At 49.4% G+C, this 19,179-nt stretch overlaps 1 protein-coding gene across 3 annotated transcripts; it reads left to right on the forward strand.

Moving 5' to 3' along the window:
* Positions 1 to 716: 716 nt before the first annotated feature.
* On the forward strand, positions 717 to 18,713 carry LOC100086501 (zinc-alpha-2-glycoprotein-like). 3 transcript variants are annotated; one of them, XM_029046528.2, is made up of 8 exons: positions 717 to 823; positions 12,491 to 12,751; positions 13,287 to 13,556; positions 14,314 to 14,427; positions 14,505 to 14,592; positions 15,362 to 15,478; positions 16,978 to 17,010; positions 18,566 to 18,713. In XM_029046528.2, the coding sequence occupies exons 1-8, from the start codon at positions 724 to 726 to the stop codon at positions 18,645 to 18,647; spliced, it is 1,065 nt and encodes a 354-aa protein (XP_028902361.1). In that variant the 5' UTR covers positions 717 to 723; the 3' UTR covers positions 18,648 to 18,713. The 3 variants fall into 3 exon arrangements, with proteins under 3 accessions (XP_028902361.1, XP_028902359.1, XP_028902360.1); XM_029046526.2 differs by having other exon boundaries at positions 14,314 to 14,592; XM_029046527.2 differs by lacking the exon at positions 717 to 823 and adding an exon at positions 11,170 to 11,456 and having other exon boundaries at positions 14,314 to 14,592; positions 18,566 to 18,698.
* Positions 18,714 to 19,179: the final 466 nt, after the last annotated feature.

Here is a 19,179-nt window from a genome sequence, read left to right on the forward strand (position 1 = left end):
GTCCCACGTGGGGCTCACAGTCTTAATCCCCATTTTACAGACGAGGTAACTGAGGCACAGAGAAGTTAAGTGACTTGCCCAAAGTCACACAGCTGACAAGTGGCAGAGCTGGGATTCGAATCCATGACCTCTGACTCCAAAGCCCATGCTCTTTCCACTGAGCCACGCTGCTTCCCTGGAGGGTAGCCAATCCTCTGGAGGGTAGGGTCAAGGGTCCCAGGTGGGATACCCCAGCTGAGAGGGCTGTTTGAAGATGGCATGTTGGTGGGGGAGCTTATGGGGGGACTGTGGGGTGGCCATCTGTTTGAAATCAGGCATAGAGAGGAGGTCCTTTCAGTTTCCAGAACAAGAAGCAGGAGGAATCTAGGTGAGACATCATGAAGCACTCTCCTAGCAGGGAGGCTTGTCAAACCCCAGGTTAGGTATCTAAAGGTTGAGGAGCTATGGAGTCAAGCACATACATGATGCCAGAGGGAGGGAAGGGAGGGTGGATAGAGAGGGTGGGGAGATGGAAATGAGAGACTGATCAGGAAAGGCTTCCTGGAAGAGAGTGATTTTAGGGGGCTTTGGAGGTTTGAGCAGGGTATGAAGTCTCTGTCTTCACCCAGATTCGTTTACGTCCTTTTGAGATGGGCTGGATGAGACCCTTCTCAGAGATGGGAGAATGGATGAGGCGACCTCTTCAGTTAATTTCCCTGGTTTGTGTTTCAGAGCCAGAGGAGCATGACAGGGGAGAGGAAGAGATTTCTTCCCTGGTCCACAGTGCACTTGGTGCCAACTGTCCCCGCGGATGTCTCTCCTGGCAAATGCTTCTTCATCAGCAGTACGTATGGGGCATCAGAGGGACACCAGTTAGTCGCATGATGAACAAAACCAGGGACTCCCCCATTCTGTGGTGACATAGTGTCTAGCCCTATATGGGGAGAGATGGGGGGGTGGGGATAGGGGTTTGCAGGGATGAGCCCAGAAAGGACTAAAAGCTGAGATAGGTTTGCTGACTGTGGGAATTCAGCTGGTGTTTGTCAAGCACTGGGCTAAGCTCTGGGGCAGATACAACAGTTAGATGAGACATAGTTTCCTTTCTACATTGGGCTTACAGTCTAAGCGAGGGGGGAGAATGGATATTTAATTCCCATTTTACAGAGAAATAGTCACCCAAAGAAGTTAGGTGACTTGCCCAAGGTCACCCAAGATTAGAACCCTGACCCCCTGGCCTCCAGACCTGTCCTCTTAGGTTGTGCTGCTTAGAAAGAGATTTTGACAGCCAGTCAGACAGCCCCTTGTAAGGTCTGGCTTTCTCTCCCAGATTCCAGAGTATGGGCCTGGGAATCAGAGGACCTGGGTTTTAATCCTAGCTCGGCAAATCTCTTAACTTTCCCATGCCTCAGTTTCTTCACCTTTAAAATGGGGGTTTAATATCTGTTCTCCCTCCTTCTTGGAATGTGATCCCCATGTAGGGCAGGGACTCTGACCTCATTAACCTGGAATGTCCTCCCTCTTCATATCCAACATGAGCACTCTCCCCACCTTCAAAGCCTTAATGAAGATGATTTTCCTCCATGAGGCCTTCCCTGAATAGGCCTTCATTTCCTCTTCTCCCATTCCTTTCTGCATCACTCTAACACTTGGATTTGCATCGCTTTATTCACCCCTCCCTTAGTTCCCCCAGCACTTATGTACATTCCATAATTTATATCAATGTCTGTATGCCCCTCTAGACTGTAAGCTCCTAATGGGCAGGGAAGAAATCTGCCAACTCTGTTATTCATTCAGGCAATTGTATTTATTGAGTGCTTATTGTGTGCAGAGCACTGTACTAAGCTCTTGGAAAGTACAATTTGGCAACAAATAGAGAAAAATCCCTACTCAGCAATAGGCTCACAGTCTAGAAGGGGGGAGGCAGACAACAAAACAAAACAAGTAGACAGGCATCAAGAGCATATGTGTATGTGTATTTGTGTGTGATCGTGGGTGTGCCTGTGGTTCCCTGCCAAGATTTTAGAGATAAATAGAATTATAGATATATGCACATCATTAATAAAATAAATAGAACAATAAATATGTACATATATATATATACATGGGGAGGGGAGGGGGTAGAGCAGAGGGAGGGCATTCCAGGCCAGAGGTAGGAGGTGGGCCAGGGGTCGACGGCGGGACAGGAGAGAAGGAGGCACAGTGAGGAGGTTAGCGGCAGAAGAGCGGAGTGTGCAGGCTGGGCTGTAGGAGGAGAGAAGGGAAGTGAGGAAGGAAGGGGCAAGGTGATGGAGAGCTTTGAAGCCAATAATGAGGAGTTTTTGCTTGTTATATTGTACTCTCTCAGTGCTCTGCACACACACAGACAGCACTTAATAAATATGAATGATTGATTAATTAACTGATCTACCCAGAGCTTAGAATAGTTCTTGAGACATAGAAAGTCCTTACCTCCCTTCTGCGTCACCCTGACTTGCTCCCTTTATTCATCCCCCCTCCCAGGCCCACAGCACTTATGTACATATCTGTTGTTTATTTATTTACTTATATGTCTGTCTCCCCATCTAGACTGTGAGCTCACTGTGGGAAGGGAATGTGTCTGTTACATTGTACTCCTTCAAACACTTTGTACAGTGCTCTGCACACAGTAAGTGCTCAATAAATATGGTTGAATGACTAACAAATACTATTATTACTGTGTTATTCGGTTGAGTCAAGGGGCTTTAGCAGCAACTTCATCAGGGCTAACTGGAATGGACACCTTCCCCAGTTGGTGGAGAGCTGTGTTTTACCCATCATTTAAAGGGGAAGCTCTGGGTGTAGCCTCCAGTATCCAGGAACCCTTGGGTACCACCTGCAACACCTGTTTAGATAACAAACCCCGTGTGTGTTGTGTATCTGTCTGTGAGTGTATGTGTGTGTGATCGTGGGGGTGCCTGTGGTTCCCTGCCAGGATTTTAAAGAGTGGCCGTGGTGATGGGGCAGCTAGCTAGAGCCCTGGGCACAGCTGGCAGCAGATGCAGAACTGGTCTGCTGGGGCTGGACACACACACCAGCAATGAGGTCATTTCCTGGCCCCAGCGGGCTCAGTTTCGCTTCCCCTGGCCGATGCCAGGACTGGGAGTGGGAATCTGGAGTTGGCTTGGCGGGGCCAAACCTGGGGCCAGGGCCAGGGAGGTGTCAGGCTCTGGGCTGGGGAGCGCTTAGTGTCTGTCTCGGTGTGATGGCTGTCTCGTGGAAATGAACTTTCCACGCTGAACCGTTTGAAGGCACAAGAACCCCATGGGTCTGACGGCGGGTATCTGGGTCTGGGGAGGAGCATGCTGACTCTGATATCTGGACCGTGGGCTTTGACTGATGCAAGGAGCCGGGCTTCAGAGTCGGCTCCAGGGGTGGGGATGGAGTGGCGGAGGATGGGGCCTCCCTGGTCCCATTCTTGCTCATCCTGGGCATGGTCACTAGGCTGCAAGCTCTGGCCAGTGAGTCTGGAGGAGGAGGAGGAAGAAAGGGTTAGAGTAGGCTGGGGGAGGGAGGGCGCAGGAGCGAGAAAATGTGAGTGCAATGTCACCGGCAGGAGGGCAGAGGAGGACAAGGTGTTACCAGGACAGAGATCAGGCGGTGACCAGCAGACCGACTCCCTGGCGGAAACTGTGGTGTTTCATCATAACTGTGGTATTCATAAGCGCTTCCTATATGCAAAGCATGGTATTAACTTCTGGAGTAAATGACAAGATACTCATATCAGACACAGTCACTGCTCCTCCCTGCCCCCCCCCGCGTCATGTGGCTCACAGACTAGGGAGGAGGGAGAGCAGGTACTTCAGCCCCATTTTACAGTTGAGGAAACTGAGGCCCAGAGAAGTGAAGTATCTTGCCCAAGGTCAAGCAGGGAAGTTCTTAGATATGGTTTGGAGACTTCTGGTTCCCCATGAACCTTAGAGTTAGGAGTTTGGAGTTCCCGAACACTCCTGGAGCAGTCTGGGTGGGGGAATGGTTCTAGGAAAGGAGTCACTGACCAATCTGTGTCCATGGAAGACAGAATCGGAAAGGGGACTGATCTGGAGTCAGAGGGTTGATGCTGGATCACTAGGGCTTTCAGTGCCGTCCCAGAGTGGATGGAAGGAGGGGTCTGTGGATCCAGACTCACCCCACTTGCTCTGTGTGGGGGAGGCCAGTTGCAGTGGAGTTGGGGAAGGTCACACAGACCCCAGTGTCCCCTTAGAAGGCCTCCACTCTGGTGGTGAGGAGGGATGGATTTATGGGACCATCTCTGAACTCTGTGCTCAGTGAAGCATGGCAGCACACCCCCATATCCTACTTAAACTGAGGGGCCTGGAATGGGGAGCCGGGCCATCCTTACCAGGTCTCCAGTAAGAAACCTGGGCTAGGGCTGCCCCACAGACCCATAATGCTCCAGGAGGAGAAGCGAGCAGCAGAGCACGAGTGCAAGAACCCTCATACTGTCCAACTCTCTCCCCCGTACTTCCTCAAATTCCCTCCCTCTCCCAGACCGCCGCCACGCCCGCCTGGGGCTCATAGAGTGCCCAGATCCCCAGGCTGGTGATGACTGCCAGTTCCTTCTCCCTTTATGATGCTTATGGAGATGGGGGGGCAGAGCCCCATTTTCTCTTGGGAATTTCCCGACGGTTCATGAGGAGCAGGAAGAGTACTGGATTGAGTTTCCTGGCTCTGAAGTAGAATTCCCAGATCCAGAGCCAAAGACATTACCTAATGGAGGTTTGGGAGCGCGATGTAGCACAGGACTGAGAGCTGGTGAAACCGCAGGGCCATTGACCTCAAGCCCTATGCCCAGTTCCTAGCCCCCTCTTGGCATCCTGTGTTTCCTGAGCTCCCACTAACTCTTGGGCAGAGCCTGGGGGGCAGCCCCAAGGTAGGGCCTAGTTCGTCCAGGGATTTGGTATCCCCATCTGTGGGACCAGGGGTGAGCTGGTCCAGGTCAGTGGGGTGGACTAGATCCACTCACCATTCCTCTTTCACAGAAAGGATATCCCTGGTCCAGCCGGAAGCATATCCTCTGGAGCCGACCAATCCCAACAGTCCCCTCCCCAGCTCCCCAGAGCTGTCTTGGCTCAGAACCTCCCTCTCCCTCTAACATAAGTGCAAGATATGGCTGAGGGGTTTGTATCCCCCACCCTTCCTATGTCTTATGTCCAAGGGTTGAAGCTGCTATTTGTATCCCCACCTTCCACCCAGATCATTTTTCTAAAGCATCATTTTGCTCACATCTCTCCACTCCTCAGAAACCTCCGGTGGTTGCTCATTCCTCTCTATATCAACCAGAAATCCCTCACAGCTGACTGTAAGCAACTCAATCCACTCTCCCCCCATACTAATCTTTTGCTTTTCTTCCACTGCACCCCAGTTCACACACTGCTCTCTTCTCAAGCCAATGTACTCACTGTGTCTCTTTCTTGAGTCTCTCTCACCTCCCACCCCTTCCTCATGACGTCCTTTGTGCCTGGAACTCCCTTCCCCTTCAGATCTGGCAGACCTCTGCTCTCCCCATCTTCAAAGTCCTTTCTACCACTGTGGCATTTTCACGTTACATAAGCACTTGGGTAAGCTGCTCCCCAAGTACAGTCCTCTACAGAGAGTAACTGCCCAATAAATACTATTGATGATAGAAAAGTTCTACCTTATGCCCACCTCCAGTCTCTTCATCTTCAATTAAGACCACACCTTGTTGTAAGACCTTCTGTTGATCTGGATTCTGTTGCACTTAGTACAGGGTTCTGAATACATTAGATGCCCAAAAAATACTCTTTATTGACTAACTGTGTTATTCTTAACCTTAACCTTTACAATACAACAATTCAGTTCCCCCAGGATAGACACCAAAGGGACCCCTGAAAAGACTTGGCAATTCATCAATTGATCTATCAATTGTGCTTATTTAATATTATTTACTTATTGAGCGCTTACTATGTGCAGAGCACTGTACTAAGCACTTGGAATGTACAAATCGGCAACAGATAGAGACAGTCCCTGCCCTTTGACGGGCTTACAGTCTAATCGGGGGAGACAGACAGATAAGAACAATGGCAATAAATAGAGTCAAGGGGAAGAACATCTCATTAAAACAATAGCAAATGAATAGAATCAGGGTGATGTACATCTCATTAACAAAATAAATAGGGTGATGAAGATATATACAGTTGAGTGGATAAGTAGTGCTGAGGGGATGGGACGGGAGAGGGGGAGGAGCAGAGGGAAAGTGGGGAGAAGAGGGTTTAGCTGTGGAGAGGTGAAAGGGGGGGTAGAGGGAGCTCAGTCTGGGAAGGCCTCTTGGAGGAGGTGAGCTTTAGGTAGGGTTTTGAAGAGGGGAAGAGAATTAGTTTGGCGGAAGTGAGGAGGGAGGGCATTCCAGGACCGCGGACCAGGGGTCGACGGCGGGATAGGCGAGACCGAGGGATGGTGAAGAGGTGTCTGGCAGAGGAGCGGAGCGTGCGGGGTGGGCAGTGGAAAGAGAGAAGGGAGGAGAGGTAGGAAGGGGCAAGGTAATGGAGAGCCTTGAAGCCTAGAGTGAGAAGTTTTTGTTTTGTGTGGAGGTTGATAGGCAACCACTGGAGGTTTTTAAGAAGGGGAGTGACACGCCCAGAGCATTTCTGCAGGAAGATGAGTCGGGCAGCGGAGTGAAAAATAGACTGGAGCAGGATGAGAGAGGAGGAAGGGAGATCAGAGAGCAGGCTGACACAGTAATCTAGCCGGGATATTACGAGAGCCTGTAGCAGTAAGGTAGCCATTTGGGTGGAGAGGAAAGGGCGGATCTTGGCGATATTATAAAGGTGAGACCGGCAGGTCTTGGTAACGGATCGGATGAGTGGGGTGAACAAGAGAGCCGAGTCAAAGATGACACCGAGGTTGCGGCAAAGATGACACCGAGGTTGCGGGCCTGAGAGACTGGAAGGATGGTCATACCATCCACGGTGATAGGGAAGTCTGGGAAAGGACCGAGCTTGGGAGGGAAGATGAGGAGCTCAGTTTTGGTCATGTTGAGTTTTAGGTGGCGGGCAGACATCCAGGTGGAGACATCCCGGAGGCTGGAGGAGATACGAGCCTGAAGGGAGGGGGAGAGGACAGGGGCAGAGATGTAGGTCTGTGTGTCATCTGTGTAGAGATGGTAGTTGAAGCTGTGAGAGCAGATGAGTTCACCAAGGGAGTGAGTGTAAATGGAGAACAGAAGAGGGCCAAGAACTGACCCTTGAGGAACTCCAACAGTTAGAGGATGGGAGGGGGAGGAGGAGCCTGCGAAGGAGACCGAGAATGACTGGCCAGAGAGATAAGAGGAGAACCAGGAGAGGACGGAGTCCCTGAAGCCAAGGTGAGATAAGGTGCGGAGGAGAAGGGGATGGTCGACACTGTCAAAGGCAGCTGAGAGGTCAAGGAGGATTAGAATGGAGTAGGAGCCATTGGATTTGGCAAGAAGGAGGTCATGGGTGACCTTAGAGAGAGCAGACTCGGTAGAGTGGAGGGGACGGAAGCCAGATTGGAGGGGGTCCAGGAGAGAATGGGAGTTAAGTGGTCTGTGTAGAGCACTCTACTAAATGCTTGGGAGAGTTCAATAGAGTCGGTAGACAGGACCCCTGCCCTTAAGGAGCTTACAGTTTAATGGAGGAGACAGTCACTAAAGTACAGATGGGAGAAAGGAGAGATTGGAAAGATGGATATGTAGATGAGAAAATGCTTAAATAGTAGAGTATGTAAATCAATATGTACAAAAGCGCTGTGAGCAGTTTTAAGTGCAGAAGTGCTGAGTTGATTCAAGGGAATCTTTCTGTAGCGGGAGGGATTTCAGAAGGACTTTGAAGATAAGGAGAGCAGTGATCTATGGAAATTGAAGGCAAAAGTGTACCAGGCAAGAAGGAAGGGTGGAAGCAAGGGGTCAGAGGTGAGAGAAAAGAGTATGAGGCACAGTGAGAAGGTTAACCTGACAGGAACCAAGAGTTCAGGCTGTGATGTGGGGGAAGAAGAAAGTGGATAAGTAGGAGAGAGGGAACTAATGGAGTTCTGTAAAGGTACAGATCAGGAGTTTCTGTTTCATTCAGAGAGGATGAGCAACGATTGAATGTTTTTAAGGAGTGTTGGGGATGTGTGCAGAATGACCGTTTAGAAGAATGATCTGAAGTAAGGATTGGAGAGGGGAGAGTCTGGAGGCAAGGAAACAAGTGGGGATTCAAGAAGAATTTGGCACCTGGTGGTGCTCTTTTCTCTCCTATGAATTGATGCCTTATCGTGACCGGAAGGTTTGTGTATGCTAATGAAGCTTAGAGCTCTGCCATATAGGTTAATCCCTAATGGAACGGTCTAGGCCAAAGTGTCAGAAAAGTCTATTCACCTGTGCTGGGCAGCAACAGCATGGGAAATAGTCAAAGACCGATGATTATGTGATCAAAATGTTGATCAAAATTGCAGAGACCCATGTTTTTACCCTACAGAAGAAGGCTATGGTAAGTTCCTTGTTTATCTATATCAAGAAAACTCTATGGATACACATACCAGGACGACTTTATGACAGAAATGGGTTGTTCTGAAGAGGGTGTGTCCATAAAGTCATTGTAGGTTGGAAATGACACAACAGCATTTGAAGAAGAAGAAGGTGCTCTTTGGCGAAGAAGAAGTGGATCCAGAATATTATGTGGTGGAAATTTTTTTTATGGTATTTGTTAAGCACTTACTATGTGTCAAGCACTGCTCTAAGTGATGGGGAAAGAATAAGTTAATTAGGGTTTAGCCATAGAGTGAATATGAGGGTTCCACGATGGGGAGGAGTCAAGGTCAATAGCAAGAATGTTGGCTTTTGGAGATAAAAAGGATGGTGGTATTGTCAGTGCGGATGGGATATGTAGTGTGGAAACCAACTGTTAACCAGCCTTATTCCATTTTGTTTTCAGTCTCCATTTTGCATCAACCTACCTTTTTTTCCTAAATCAGGCTACAGCTATACCCTTCCATCAATTTCAGCCACACCTTCTCTTGATGCTAATTTCAGCCATATCCTATGATCAGTTGAGAAAAGTGGAGCCACAGTTGATTGGATCCTTTTGTTGTTGTGTAGGAACACCACACCCACTGCGGACTATAAAGAGCTGTCTCACTCAGTTTCTCACGTTGAGATTTAGTCCTGTATTTGGGGAAAGTGATCTGTCTTCACTGACACAGTTCAGTACTAAGTGTTGCAATTAAAAAAAACACCACTTGTGTTTCTGAGACTTGAATTTTTTTGTTGGACTCAGAAGTACTTGGAGAAGAGTCAGACAGTCAATCGTGTTTTTTGAGTGCTTACTGTGTGCAAAGCACTGAACTAAGCACATTGGAGAGTACAATAGAACGATAAGAAGCCACATTCCCTGCCCATGTTGAGCTTATAGTCTAGACGGTGAGACAGACATTTTATGAATAAACAAATCACAGTTATGTACATAAATGCTGTGGGGCTGGGAGGGGGGATGAATAAAGGAAGTAGGTCAGGGTGACACAGAAGGGAGTGGGAGAAGAGGAAAAAAGGGCTTAGGGAAGGTTTTTTCGAGGAGATGTGCTTTGAAGGGAGAATAGTTGTCTGTTGAATATGATTAGGAAGAGCTTTCCAGGCCAGAGGCAGGATGTGGGCAAAGAGGTTGGTGGCAAGATGGATGAGATCAAGGTACAGTGAGAAGGTTAGCATCAGAGGAGCAAAGTGTGTGGGCTGGGTTGTAGTAGGAAAGTAGTGAGGTGAGGTAAGAGGAGGCAAAATGATCCCCTAGACTGTAAGCTTACTGTGGGCAGGGAATGCATTCATTGTTGTATTGTCCTTTCCCAAGCTCTTAGTACACACAGTAAATACTCAATAAATATGATTGAATGAATTGAGTGCTTTAAACCCAATAGTGAGGAGTTTCTCTCTGATTCACAGGTGGATGGACAACGACTGGAGGTTCTTGAGGAAAGGGGAATCATGGCCTGAACGTTTTTGTAGAAAAATGAACTGGGCAGCAAAGTGAAGTATGGTCTGGAATGCAGAGAGACAGGAGGCTGGGTGGTCAGCAAGGAGGCTGATATAGTAATCAAGGCAGGATAGGATAAGTGATTGCATCAACTTGGCAGCAGTTTGGATGGAGAGGAAAGGATAGATTTTAGTCATGTTAATTGACAGGATTAAGTGAAGGATTGAATATGTGGGTTGTATGAGAGAGAGGAGTCAACGATAAGCCAAGGTTGTGGGCTCATGAGACCGGAAGGATGGCAGTGCTATATACAGTGGTGGGAAAGCCAGAGGATGGACAGGGCTTGGGTGGGAAATTCTGTTTTAGACATGTTAAGTTTGAGGTGATGGGAGGACATCCAAGTAGAGATGTTGAAGACAGGAGGAAATGTGAGACTGCAGAGAGGGAGAGAAATCAGGGAGACAGAGATCAGAGATCAGAGAAGAGGATTTGAGAAGGAAGATGAGTTTGGTTTAGGACACATTAAGCTAGAGATGCTGATGGGATATCCAGGTAGTGATGATGCCCTGGAAATTGGAGATGTACGATTGCAGAGAAAGCGAGATGAAGCTGTGAAGTCAATGTAGCAGTCATTTGAGTGGAGGTGAGCCCATTGTTGGGCAGGGATTGTCTTTATTTGTTGCTGAATTGTATGTTCCAAGTGTTTAGTACAGTGCTCTGTACATAGTAAGTGCTCAATAGATACAACTGAATGAATGAATGAAGGTTTGGGAGAGGATGAGATCCCTAGGAAGGAGTGTAAAGCAAAAAGAGAAAGTACTCCAGAACAAAGCTTCTAGAGCTGCCGCAGTAAGAGGAAGAGAGGCAAAAGGGAGACCCAGTGGCTGAAAGGGAGGAGGAGAACCATAAGAGAACTGCATTGGTAAAACCAAGGTGTGATATCATGTGGAGAAGGAGATGGACAATAATTAAATGATGGACATGACTTAGGCCGTGGGGATGGGTGAACAAAATTATTGTGTTTCTGCTTATTCTAGATGGGAGACATTGTTCTGCATGGCTAGGAAAGGGCTGGGGGTCACCACAGGCCCAGCTATCCTCACAGCTGCTGCTGCTGCTGCTTTATCTTGGGAGCGGGGGGAAATAAAGCAGCAGTGAGAGGGTTTCCTGCCCCGGGGGGGCAGCCAGTTTCTCTTCCTCTGTGTGGGCGCCATGTGCCCTGTGTCACGACCGGGGGTGGAGTCAGGCTACGGGCAGGGCAGAGCAGGGCAGGACTTGTTGTGGGGCTGAGCGCGGGAGGAAGCAGGTGTTTCCCTGTGTGATTGTTATCTCGGGGCAATGAGCCCCGGAGCTCCTCGCCGAACTGTTGGGCAGCACCGGGACTCTCATCGGCGTCAACTCCGGGTGTCTGGTTCTGGGACTGTGGTTTGGGAGAGTGGGGGCCGGGGAGTGGGATGGAGGCACGGAGGAGGTTGGGGTTCCTGGCCTCTTTCTTCTGCCTCCTTCTGGGCTCCCCTTCCCTGCCACAGACCTTGGAGGGTGAGTCTAAAGCCAATCTGATTAACTTGCATCTACCCCAGTGCCTAGTACAGTGCCTGGCACGCAGTAAGCTCTTAACAAATCCCATTATTGTTATTATTATTGTAATCATTCACCCTCCTCCTTCTCCCTTCCTCTTCTACAAATGGACTCTTAATAGTAGGTACGTATGTGTGCAGCTCTTACCACACGTTTTTAAACCTGGCCTGGAGGGATTTGAAGATGAAGCGATTTGGACACCCTTGTCTAACTGTAGGCAGAAGGGTTTATTCTTCATTCGTCGGTCTACTACTCACCCCAGATAGGGTTATTTGTAAAAATCATATTTCTGACTTAGGTGGTTATTACCTCTTATAATTGGGCCTTATAATCCATCCCTCTCACTCTCCTCTACCCTGTATTTTTTAAAAAAATCTGATACCACAAAAATGCCCCAAAAAATGTGCTATCAGGATATGCAATATTTTGGAAGATAGGAAGATTAATGAGGATCATAAGATAAATGAGTGGAGATTTAAGTACCCAAAGTAGCATGGGCTTGGGAGGCAGAAGACCTGGGTTCTAGTTCTGGCTCTGCCCATGGCTTGCTGTTGATGTCAGTCACCCCCCTTCTAGACTGTGAGTCAGTTGTTGGGTACGGATTGTCTCTATCTGTTGCCAAATTGCACTTTCCAAGAGCTTAGTACAGTGCTCTGCACACAGTAAGTGCTTAATAAATACGATTGAATGAATGAATGAATTTTGAGTAATTTGTAGTGCACAGAGATGGGGACAAGGGCTGGGGTTTATGGGAGTCCCTACCTGCAGAAATGGAGCTAGAACCTTTCATCTTGGAAAACTCCCTGGAGGTCCTGAAATTTTAGCAGTGTTTTGAGGGAGGGAAGGACTATGACGGACCAAAGAGAAAAGGCCAAGGAAATGGACCTGGCAAATAGGGAGTGGAATCAGGAATCTGATAAGATCGGCTCAAAGTAGTGTTGAGGTGTTAAGTTGAAGTTGCCTTATCCATACTGCAATGCATCTCCCCAATGCAGACCATCACATCGGGACCATGTACTTAACGGCAGTTCGCGGTGATGACGGTTTCTTCGAGCTGACAGCCTTCACCATGCTGGATGGGCAGAAGATAGCGTCCTACAACAGCACAGATCAGGAGATAGTTTTCGGTCAGAACTGGCTGTACCAGGTGTTAGGCCGGAATCTGATCCAGGAAATGAAGTCCGATCTGGACATCTCCGAGATGGATTTCCGCTGGGGTATGGAGAACTGGGCCCAGTACCAGAACCATAGCAGGGGTGAGTGGCTCAGTCTCGCAGCATCTCCTTTCCCCATTTTCCCTCCCTTGACCTGAACGGGGTATAAAACCTGATCTGTAAACGGTCTCTGGGGGCTGTCAGGGGAGATGGGAGCAGCTAATCCTTCCCAAGGGCTCCCTCGAGGGGCTCTGCTCATCCCAGAGACTCAGAGGAGACCAAGGAGCAGTAGCCTCCAGGGATGTGAGAATGTTTTGTGTCCAGGAATGTCCTGAACGGACTAACCTAAGGAACATGAAACGGGATCCCAAACCCAGAAAGACCCATAACCTCTCTTCTCCCTGGGGTCCTCAGTTCTCGGGGTGCCTGAGCCTGGTTCTGCCCCCATAAGCCAGGGAGTACACAAGTCCACGGGTCTTGGGGAGTTTGGCCAGGCTGCTGCTAACCTGGATAGAGCTGGGGCTCTGGGAAAGTGACAGCAGTGTGTGTGTCCAGGTGTCTGGGATGGAGCTGGCAGACCTGGGGGTTCGCTGTGGGTACTCACCCAGGCCCCATCTCTGTTCTCTACCTCCTGCAGGGAGCCAAACAGTTCAGGTGATCATGGGCTGTGAGCTGGACAGAGGCGTCCTAGTGGTCTCTCGCTACAGGTTTGCCTACGAACGTGAGGAAATGTTGCGGCTGGATGAGCTGAAGGGAGCCTGGATGACCACTGGACAAGCCAAAAAGCAGTTTGGGCATTTCTGGGAGAAGAGGGCATCCTGGTTTCAGGAGACAGAATGCTACATCAGAGAGGAATGTCCGTTCCTGATGAGGATGATTTTACGCTTCTGGCACCTCAGAGTGCACAGTGAGTGTTTAGCAGGGTCCAGCAAAGATGTGGGTTCTGGTCCTTACCACTTACATGCTTTGGGAAACAGGACTGACCTCTCAACCTCTCTGGCCCCCGAGTTTGCTCACTTACAAATTGGAGAGATTCCTCCCCACCCTTCCCTTCCTCCTTCCCTCCCAGGGATATACCAGGTGATGCCATCTTATGCTTTAAATGTGGACACCCAGGGACATACCTAGGCTCCATTAACAGTTTTTGTGCTCCAGGCTGGTGTTACCCAAGATTGTCGCAGTGAAATGCTACCACCATCCCAGGACTCTAGGTTTCAGAAATCTCTGGAAACACCTGGGGTTCACCAAGCCAGTTCCACTACCCAAGACTTGGCTCCTAGAGTTTGGAAGAATGGCAAATGCTGCATTTGTTCCCCTCAACTTTTCTGGGGTAAAAAATTCCCCATGCCCACTCCGTATCAATGCTAATATGGAGACCTTGCTCTCCTTGGCTCAGGAGCCGAGTTGTTTCTTCCTCCTTCTTTGCTCAAAACTTCCCCTGTCATTGGTTCTGCATCACCTGATGTCACCAGGTGGACGATTGACATCCTATGCAAAACAGCTTTCCTTCTGGAGGGGTCCTGGGGAATGAGCATTTTCTCTGTTCTGGAATCCACTGGGCCTGGCCCCCTTTTCCATGTTTGGGGCTATACTAGCTTGGATTGTCAGAGTCTTCTGAACTATTGGTTCCTGTGTCTCTGCTGCATTCTCTCTTTCTCCCGCAGCACCCCCAGAGGTGACTGTGACCCGCCGCGATGTCAAGGATGGCCGTGTCATTTTCACCTGCCTGGCCACCGGCTTCTTCCCCAGCTCCATCCTGCTGCGCTGGGTGAAGGATGGTGAGGTGGGGCTTTGGGGCGAAGAGAGCTCCAGTGGGACCCTCCCCAATGCCGACTCTTCCTTCTATTTGCGCCAGACCCTGGAAGTACGGGAAGAGGCTGGGGACACTGGCTACTCATGTGTGGTGGAACACAGCACCCTGGAATTGCCCACCTCCAACCCAGGTACTGGCCCCGAGGGAATAGGGAGGGAGAGGGGTTGGGAAGCTGGGTCTCCACTGGAGGCTCTGCTGAAGCTGAACTCCATCAGGAAGGTCACCGCATGGAGCCCAACCAGTATTTTCTGCAGGCAGGGACAGTGGCCAGAATAGTGCAGAGCCAAAAAGGATGTGGAGAAAAAACCAGCATCTTTGTCAAATTTTCTGCCAGATCACAGTTGCACAGCACAGGTTGCAGCTCTAATCCATAGGTCGGTCTGTGAAAGTTTCTTGACAGGTCGACAATGGCAGAACAAGGAAAAAAGTGTCAAACCATCACAGAAATTTCAGACACGAGAGTAGTCCTTTGAATACAAGGATAGAGTACATGGGGAGAAACAACCCAAGCCCAAATTTTTGCTCTTCTTTCACTCTACGTGATTCAGCAGTAGCAAGAACTACCAAAAATCTACATGTCTGAGCATAGCAACCCATGTCCCGGAAGCGAGCCACAGGTCTTATTTCCAAGAGGCTTCTGGGAAATGTAGTCTCTAGGATCTGTGAATGCATAGTTCCCAGGAAGGTGGGGATGACAGGAGCAAACTTCCTATGCCTCCCTTTGGTGACAGAGCTTCCTTCACAGAGCCCTAAACACATTCCAAACCAACTTTGCTGTCCCTTTGGTTGCTTTTTTACTGACAATGACCCCTGTGCAAATGATGGAGACAATTACGGGCAGATTTGCTTTGGGCTCAGACTGCAGCAGGGTTTCTCATTGACCTTCTTCTACCCTTCAGCCCCAGAGAAACCTTTATGGCTGATGCCATGGGACCAGGCCCTGGGTGTGATGGCAGCCTCTGTGCTGGTGCTGAGTCCGGCAGTGGGCATCATCCTGTGGAAAAAGAAGAAAACAGGTGACGGAGTGGGAAACGGATAGTCCAAGCTTAGGTGGAAATTGCAGGGAGGGAAGTTGCAGCTGAGGGGGGTGTTTTGGGCGATGGAGTATCTATCGATTAATAGCATTCACTGAGCACTTATTAAGTGCCGAGCACGTTACTAAGCACTTGGGAGAGTAAATGCAGTTGGTAGACAGGATCCCTCCTCTCAAGGAGTTTACACTCCAACAAGGGAGATGGACATTAAAACAAATTACAGGTAGAAAAAGTAAAATAATTTAGATTTATATTCATTAATTCTGTGGGGGTGGGGTAAATACATAGGTTTGGACTCAAGTGGCTAGATAAAGCAGAGAAGCAGCGTGGTTTAGTGGAAAGAGCACGGGCTGGGAGTCAGAAGACGTGGGCTCTAATCCCGGCTTTGCCGCTTGTCTGCTGTGTGATCTTGGGCAAGACACTTAACTTCTTGTTCCTCAGTTACCTCATCTGTAAAATGGGGATTAAAAGTGTGAGCCCCACGTGGGATAACCTGTTAACCTGATATCTACCCCAGTGCTTAGAACAGTGCTTGGCACTGTTAGAAGAAAGGGAGAATAAAATGGGGAAATGAGAGATTAGTCAGGGAAGGCTTCCTGTGGGAGTGTGATTTTAGTAGGTTTTTGAGAATGGGCAGAAGCCAGATGGAGTAGCAGGTAGAAGGGTGTCTATGAACAAGGGGTCAGTGGCATTGGTTGAGGTTAGAGGGTAGAAGTGAATGGGTTAAACTGTAGTGGAAGAATGAGATTAAGTAAAGGGAAGAGAGCTGATTGAGTGCTGTAAAGCTGATGGTAAGGAATTTCTGCTTGTTCTAAAGAGGGATAGATGACCATTGGAGGAGAGTGGGGAGACATGTGCGTACAGTGTTTTAGAAAAATGATCCAGACCGCAGAGTGAAGAATGGACTGGAGAGGGGAAAGCTTAGAACCAGGGAGGTCAGAATGGAGGCATCAGCTGGATGGAGAGGAAGGGGCAGATTCAGAAACTGCTGTGATTTGGTGAGTGACTGAATTTGTGGGTTGTTAGGTGAAAGAGAAGTAAAGGACAATTGGAGGGTTGTTGGCTTCTTAGGCAATGAGCATGGTGGTGTTATCAGTGGTGATGGGGAAAGCTATGGGGAGGAGAGGATTTGGGAGGGAAGATGAAAAGTTTTGTTTTGGACTGGTTAAGTTTGAGATGTCAAAGGGATGTCTATCTAACGATGTCCTGAAAGCAGGAGGAAATATAGATTGCAGAGAAGGAGAAAGGTTGCTGGGGAGGTAGATTTAGGTGAAACTTTTGACGGGATTTTCCCAACAGTGAGATTTGCCAGACCCTTGAATAGCAGCTGAGGAGGTTGTGAGACTTCCTTGCCTGGTGACTTCATCCACATGCGTTCATTCTTGGGTTGGGCGTAGTCTGCGAGGAGACGTCAGGTGGGAGGGATAAGCTCTTCCCTCCAGCCAAAGACAAATTTGATTTTCCCTCCGTTTGTGTTCCAGATTCAGGGGGACAGATCGCTGCTTCAGAGGAGGGTGAGTGTCCTTGAGCAGCAGAGTCCAAAGACCTGTGCCCCTGTCCCCTTGCCCCTCAGGGATGGACCCTGCATCCTCAAAGACCATCTGTGTCTAATGGGAAAATGAGAACCCTGGGCTCTTCTCTAAAGCCAGGGCCACTCCACCCCTCTGTTCCTGACTCTGGCCTGGGAGTCCCCAGTGGCTTGATTGAGTGCCTGCCTTCAGGGGACTCCCTGGGAAGGCAGCACAGGCATACAGACAGTCCCACCCCCACCCCCTCCATGGATGGACAGACATGGAAATTAGAGGTGAGGGTGGAGGGGGAGGACGTCCTGGATGACTCTGATGCGTTAGGGAGAGGATACTGAGTCAGAGAAAGCTTTCTGGAGGAGGAGGCCTTGAGCCAGACTGTCTGGAATGATGGGGAGGAGAGCAGGAAAAGAGACTGTTGCAGGCACTTGGGAGACTTGGGCCAGGGATTGGATGTGGGAGGGAGAGAGGCATGCTTAGAGTCCAGAGGGGTAGCTGGGTTCATGTGCCATTCCTGTTCCATGGAGATGACGTCCCTCATCTCCAGTCAAGAAAAACCATCCTTCCTCCTGAGCCAGCCAATCCCAGTGTCTTCCTCTCCCCAGATCCTGGCGCAAAGGCAGGTCAGAGCCTCCTACTGGGTGACGGGGGCAATTGTTATTGAGAGTGTGGAAAGGAAGGGCAGAGTTGGGTGGGGAATGGGGGTTAGGCCCCTCACCACCAGGACTATGACCCCAGGGTTCCCAGGTATATGGGGAAGCAGCAACAGTAGAAACAGCAGCAGCCTGGCAGGGGTAGGGCGGGGGCGTGGGAGGCCCATGCATCAGCCAACACTGTTAGTGACTGCAGAGAATGTCATATATTTTATCTGGGCTCCAGGAGATGTTTGAGACAGTGGGACTGTCTGGTAGATAAACCATAAATCAGAACATCGGGGGGAATTGGAGATTAGAAAATTGTGCCAATTATCAGTTTTTGTCCCAGTGCCCTCAGAGCCCATGGGGTCAGAGGGGCTGAGGGAGGGTCAGATCCCTGGGTTCTCCCAAAAAGTAAGATGGAGATTGGAAAGAGGGTCCTTTCCTTACAGACTCTCAAAGACTGCCCACCGGAAACTACGGAGGAACGCTGGGAAAGCAGACCAGCAATGGGGGAGGAAAAGGAGGCAGAGTCCTGTGGGGTCTGGGCCCACCAAGACCCCAGAGCACCTGCCTCACTGCTGGAAACACCCTGTCAGGTCATCATGGGAGGTAGAAGTGAGGGCCACGGGGTTCAAGGTTGGATCAGGACCCTGGGAGCTGAGGGCTCACCCCTGGGGTCTTTGGCTCAGGAGGAAGGATGGTTTTTCTTGACTGGTGAGGTGCCTGCAAACTACCCCTTTCCACATAGTGTTTAACTACTCTTTTACTGATGCCATTTGGAATGTTGAATTTTAACCCATTGTCACTGATGATTTTGATAAGCACTAGTACAGTGCTCCGCACATAGTAAACACTCAATAAATACTATTGAATGAATTGTATCACATCCTCATTTTTTTTTGTAGGTGTGTCATCCTCCACCAACTAGACTGGGAGCCGCTATTGGGCTTCACCTGGATCTTCACTGATTTTGCTACGATTGCCTGAGTCTACCTCAGTATGCCATTTTAAATGCTGAATAAATGTCAGTGACAACAACCTGAATCAAAATTATAAAGTTGAGCCTCTCATGCTTTCCTCCAGCCCAAGGTTGCAGGAAGGGCTGGGACTGGTGGTGGAAGAGGATTTTACCTCTGCCCCACCCAGAATGGCTCAACCCCTGCTGCAGGGAGCTGTTCAGCAAGGTCTTACTTCCATTTCCTCGTTCCGCATCCCCATGTGTGTGAGTGCCAGAATTCATGAGTAGGTGAGTTTCTGAATGCACGCTTTTATGTGTGTGTGCCTGTTTTATTTTGGGTGATCCCTTGTGGGATCAGGTGGAAGGACAGGGAGAAGCCAACCCTGCTGCCCTGTACTCCCCACAGGTGTTCAGTCTGTCTGAGCCCTTGCTGTGCCCAGGGTCCAAGTTCCTCTTTGAACAGCTCAGCCTCAGCCGACAGCCCCATCATCGGGCCCAGACAGGCAGTGGCTGCCAGATTTACGGAACTGATGCAGTTCTCACTTCCAACAGTAGGAAGCA

The sequence above is a fragment of the Ornithorhynchus anatinus genome, chromosome 18, assembly GCF_004115215.2.
Source record: "Ornithorhynchus anatinus isolate Pmale09 chromosome 18, mOrnAna1.pri.v4, whole genome shotgun sequence".
Lineage (NCBI taxonomy): Eukaryota > Metazoa > Chordata > Mammalia > Monotremata > Ornithorhynchidae > Ornithorhynchus > Ornithorhynchus anatinus.

Coding starts and splice junctions, on each gene's coding strand:
- LOC100086501 (XM_029046526.2), top strand. CDS start 724: ATGACAGGGGAGAGGAAGAGATTTCTTCCCTGGTCCACAGTGCACTTG. Junction 824..12,490: donor CAAATGCTTCTTCATCAGCA/GTACGTATGGGG, acceptor TCCCCAATGCAG/ACCATCACATCGGGACCATG. Junction 13,557..14,313: donor CTGGCACCTCAGAGTGCACA/GTGAGTGTTTAG, acceptor TTTCTCCCGCAG/CACCCCCAGAGGTGACTGTG.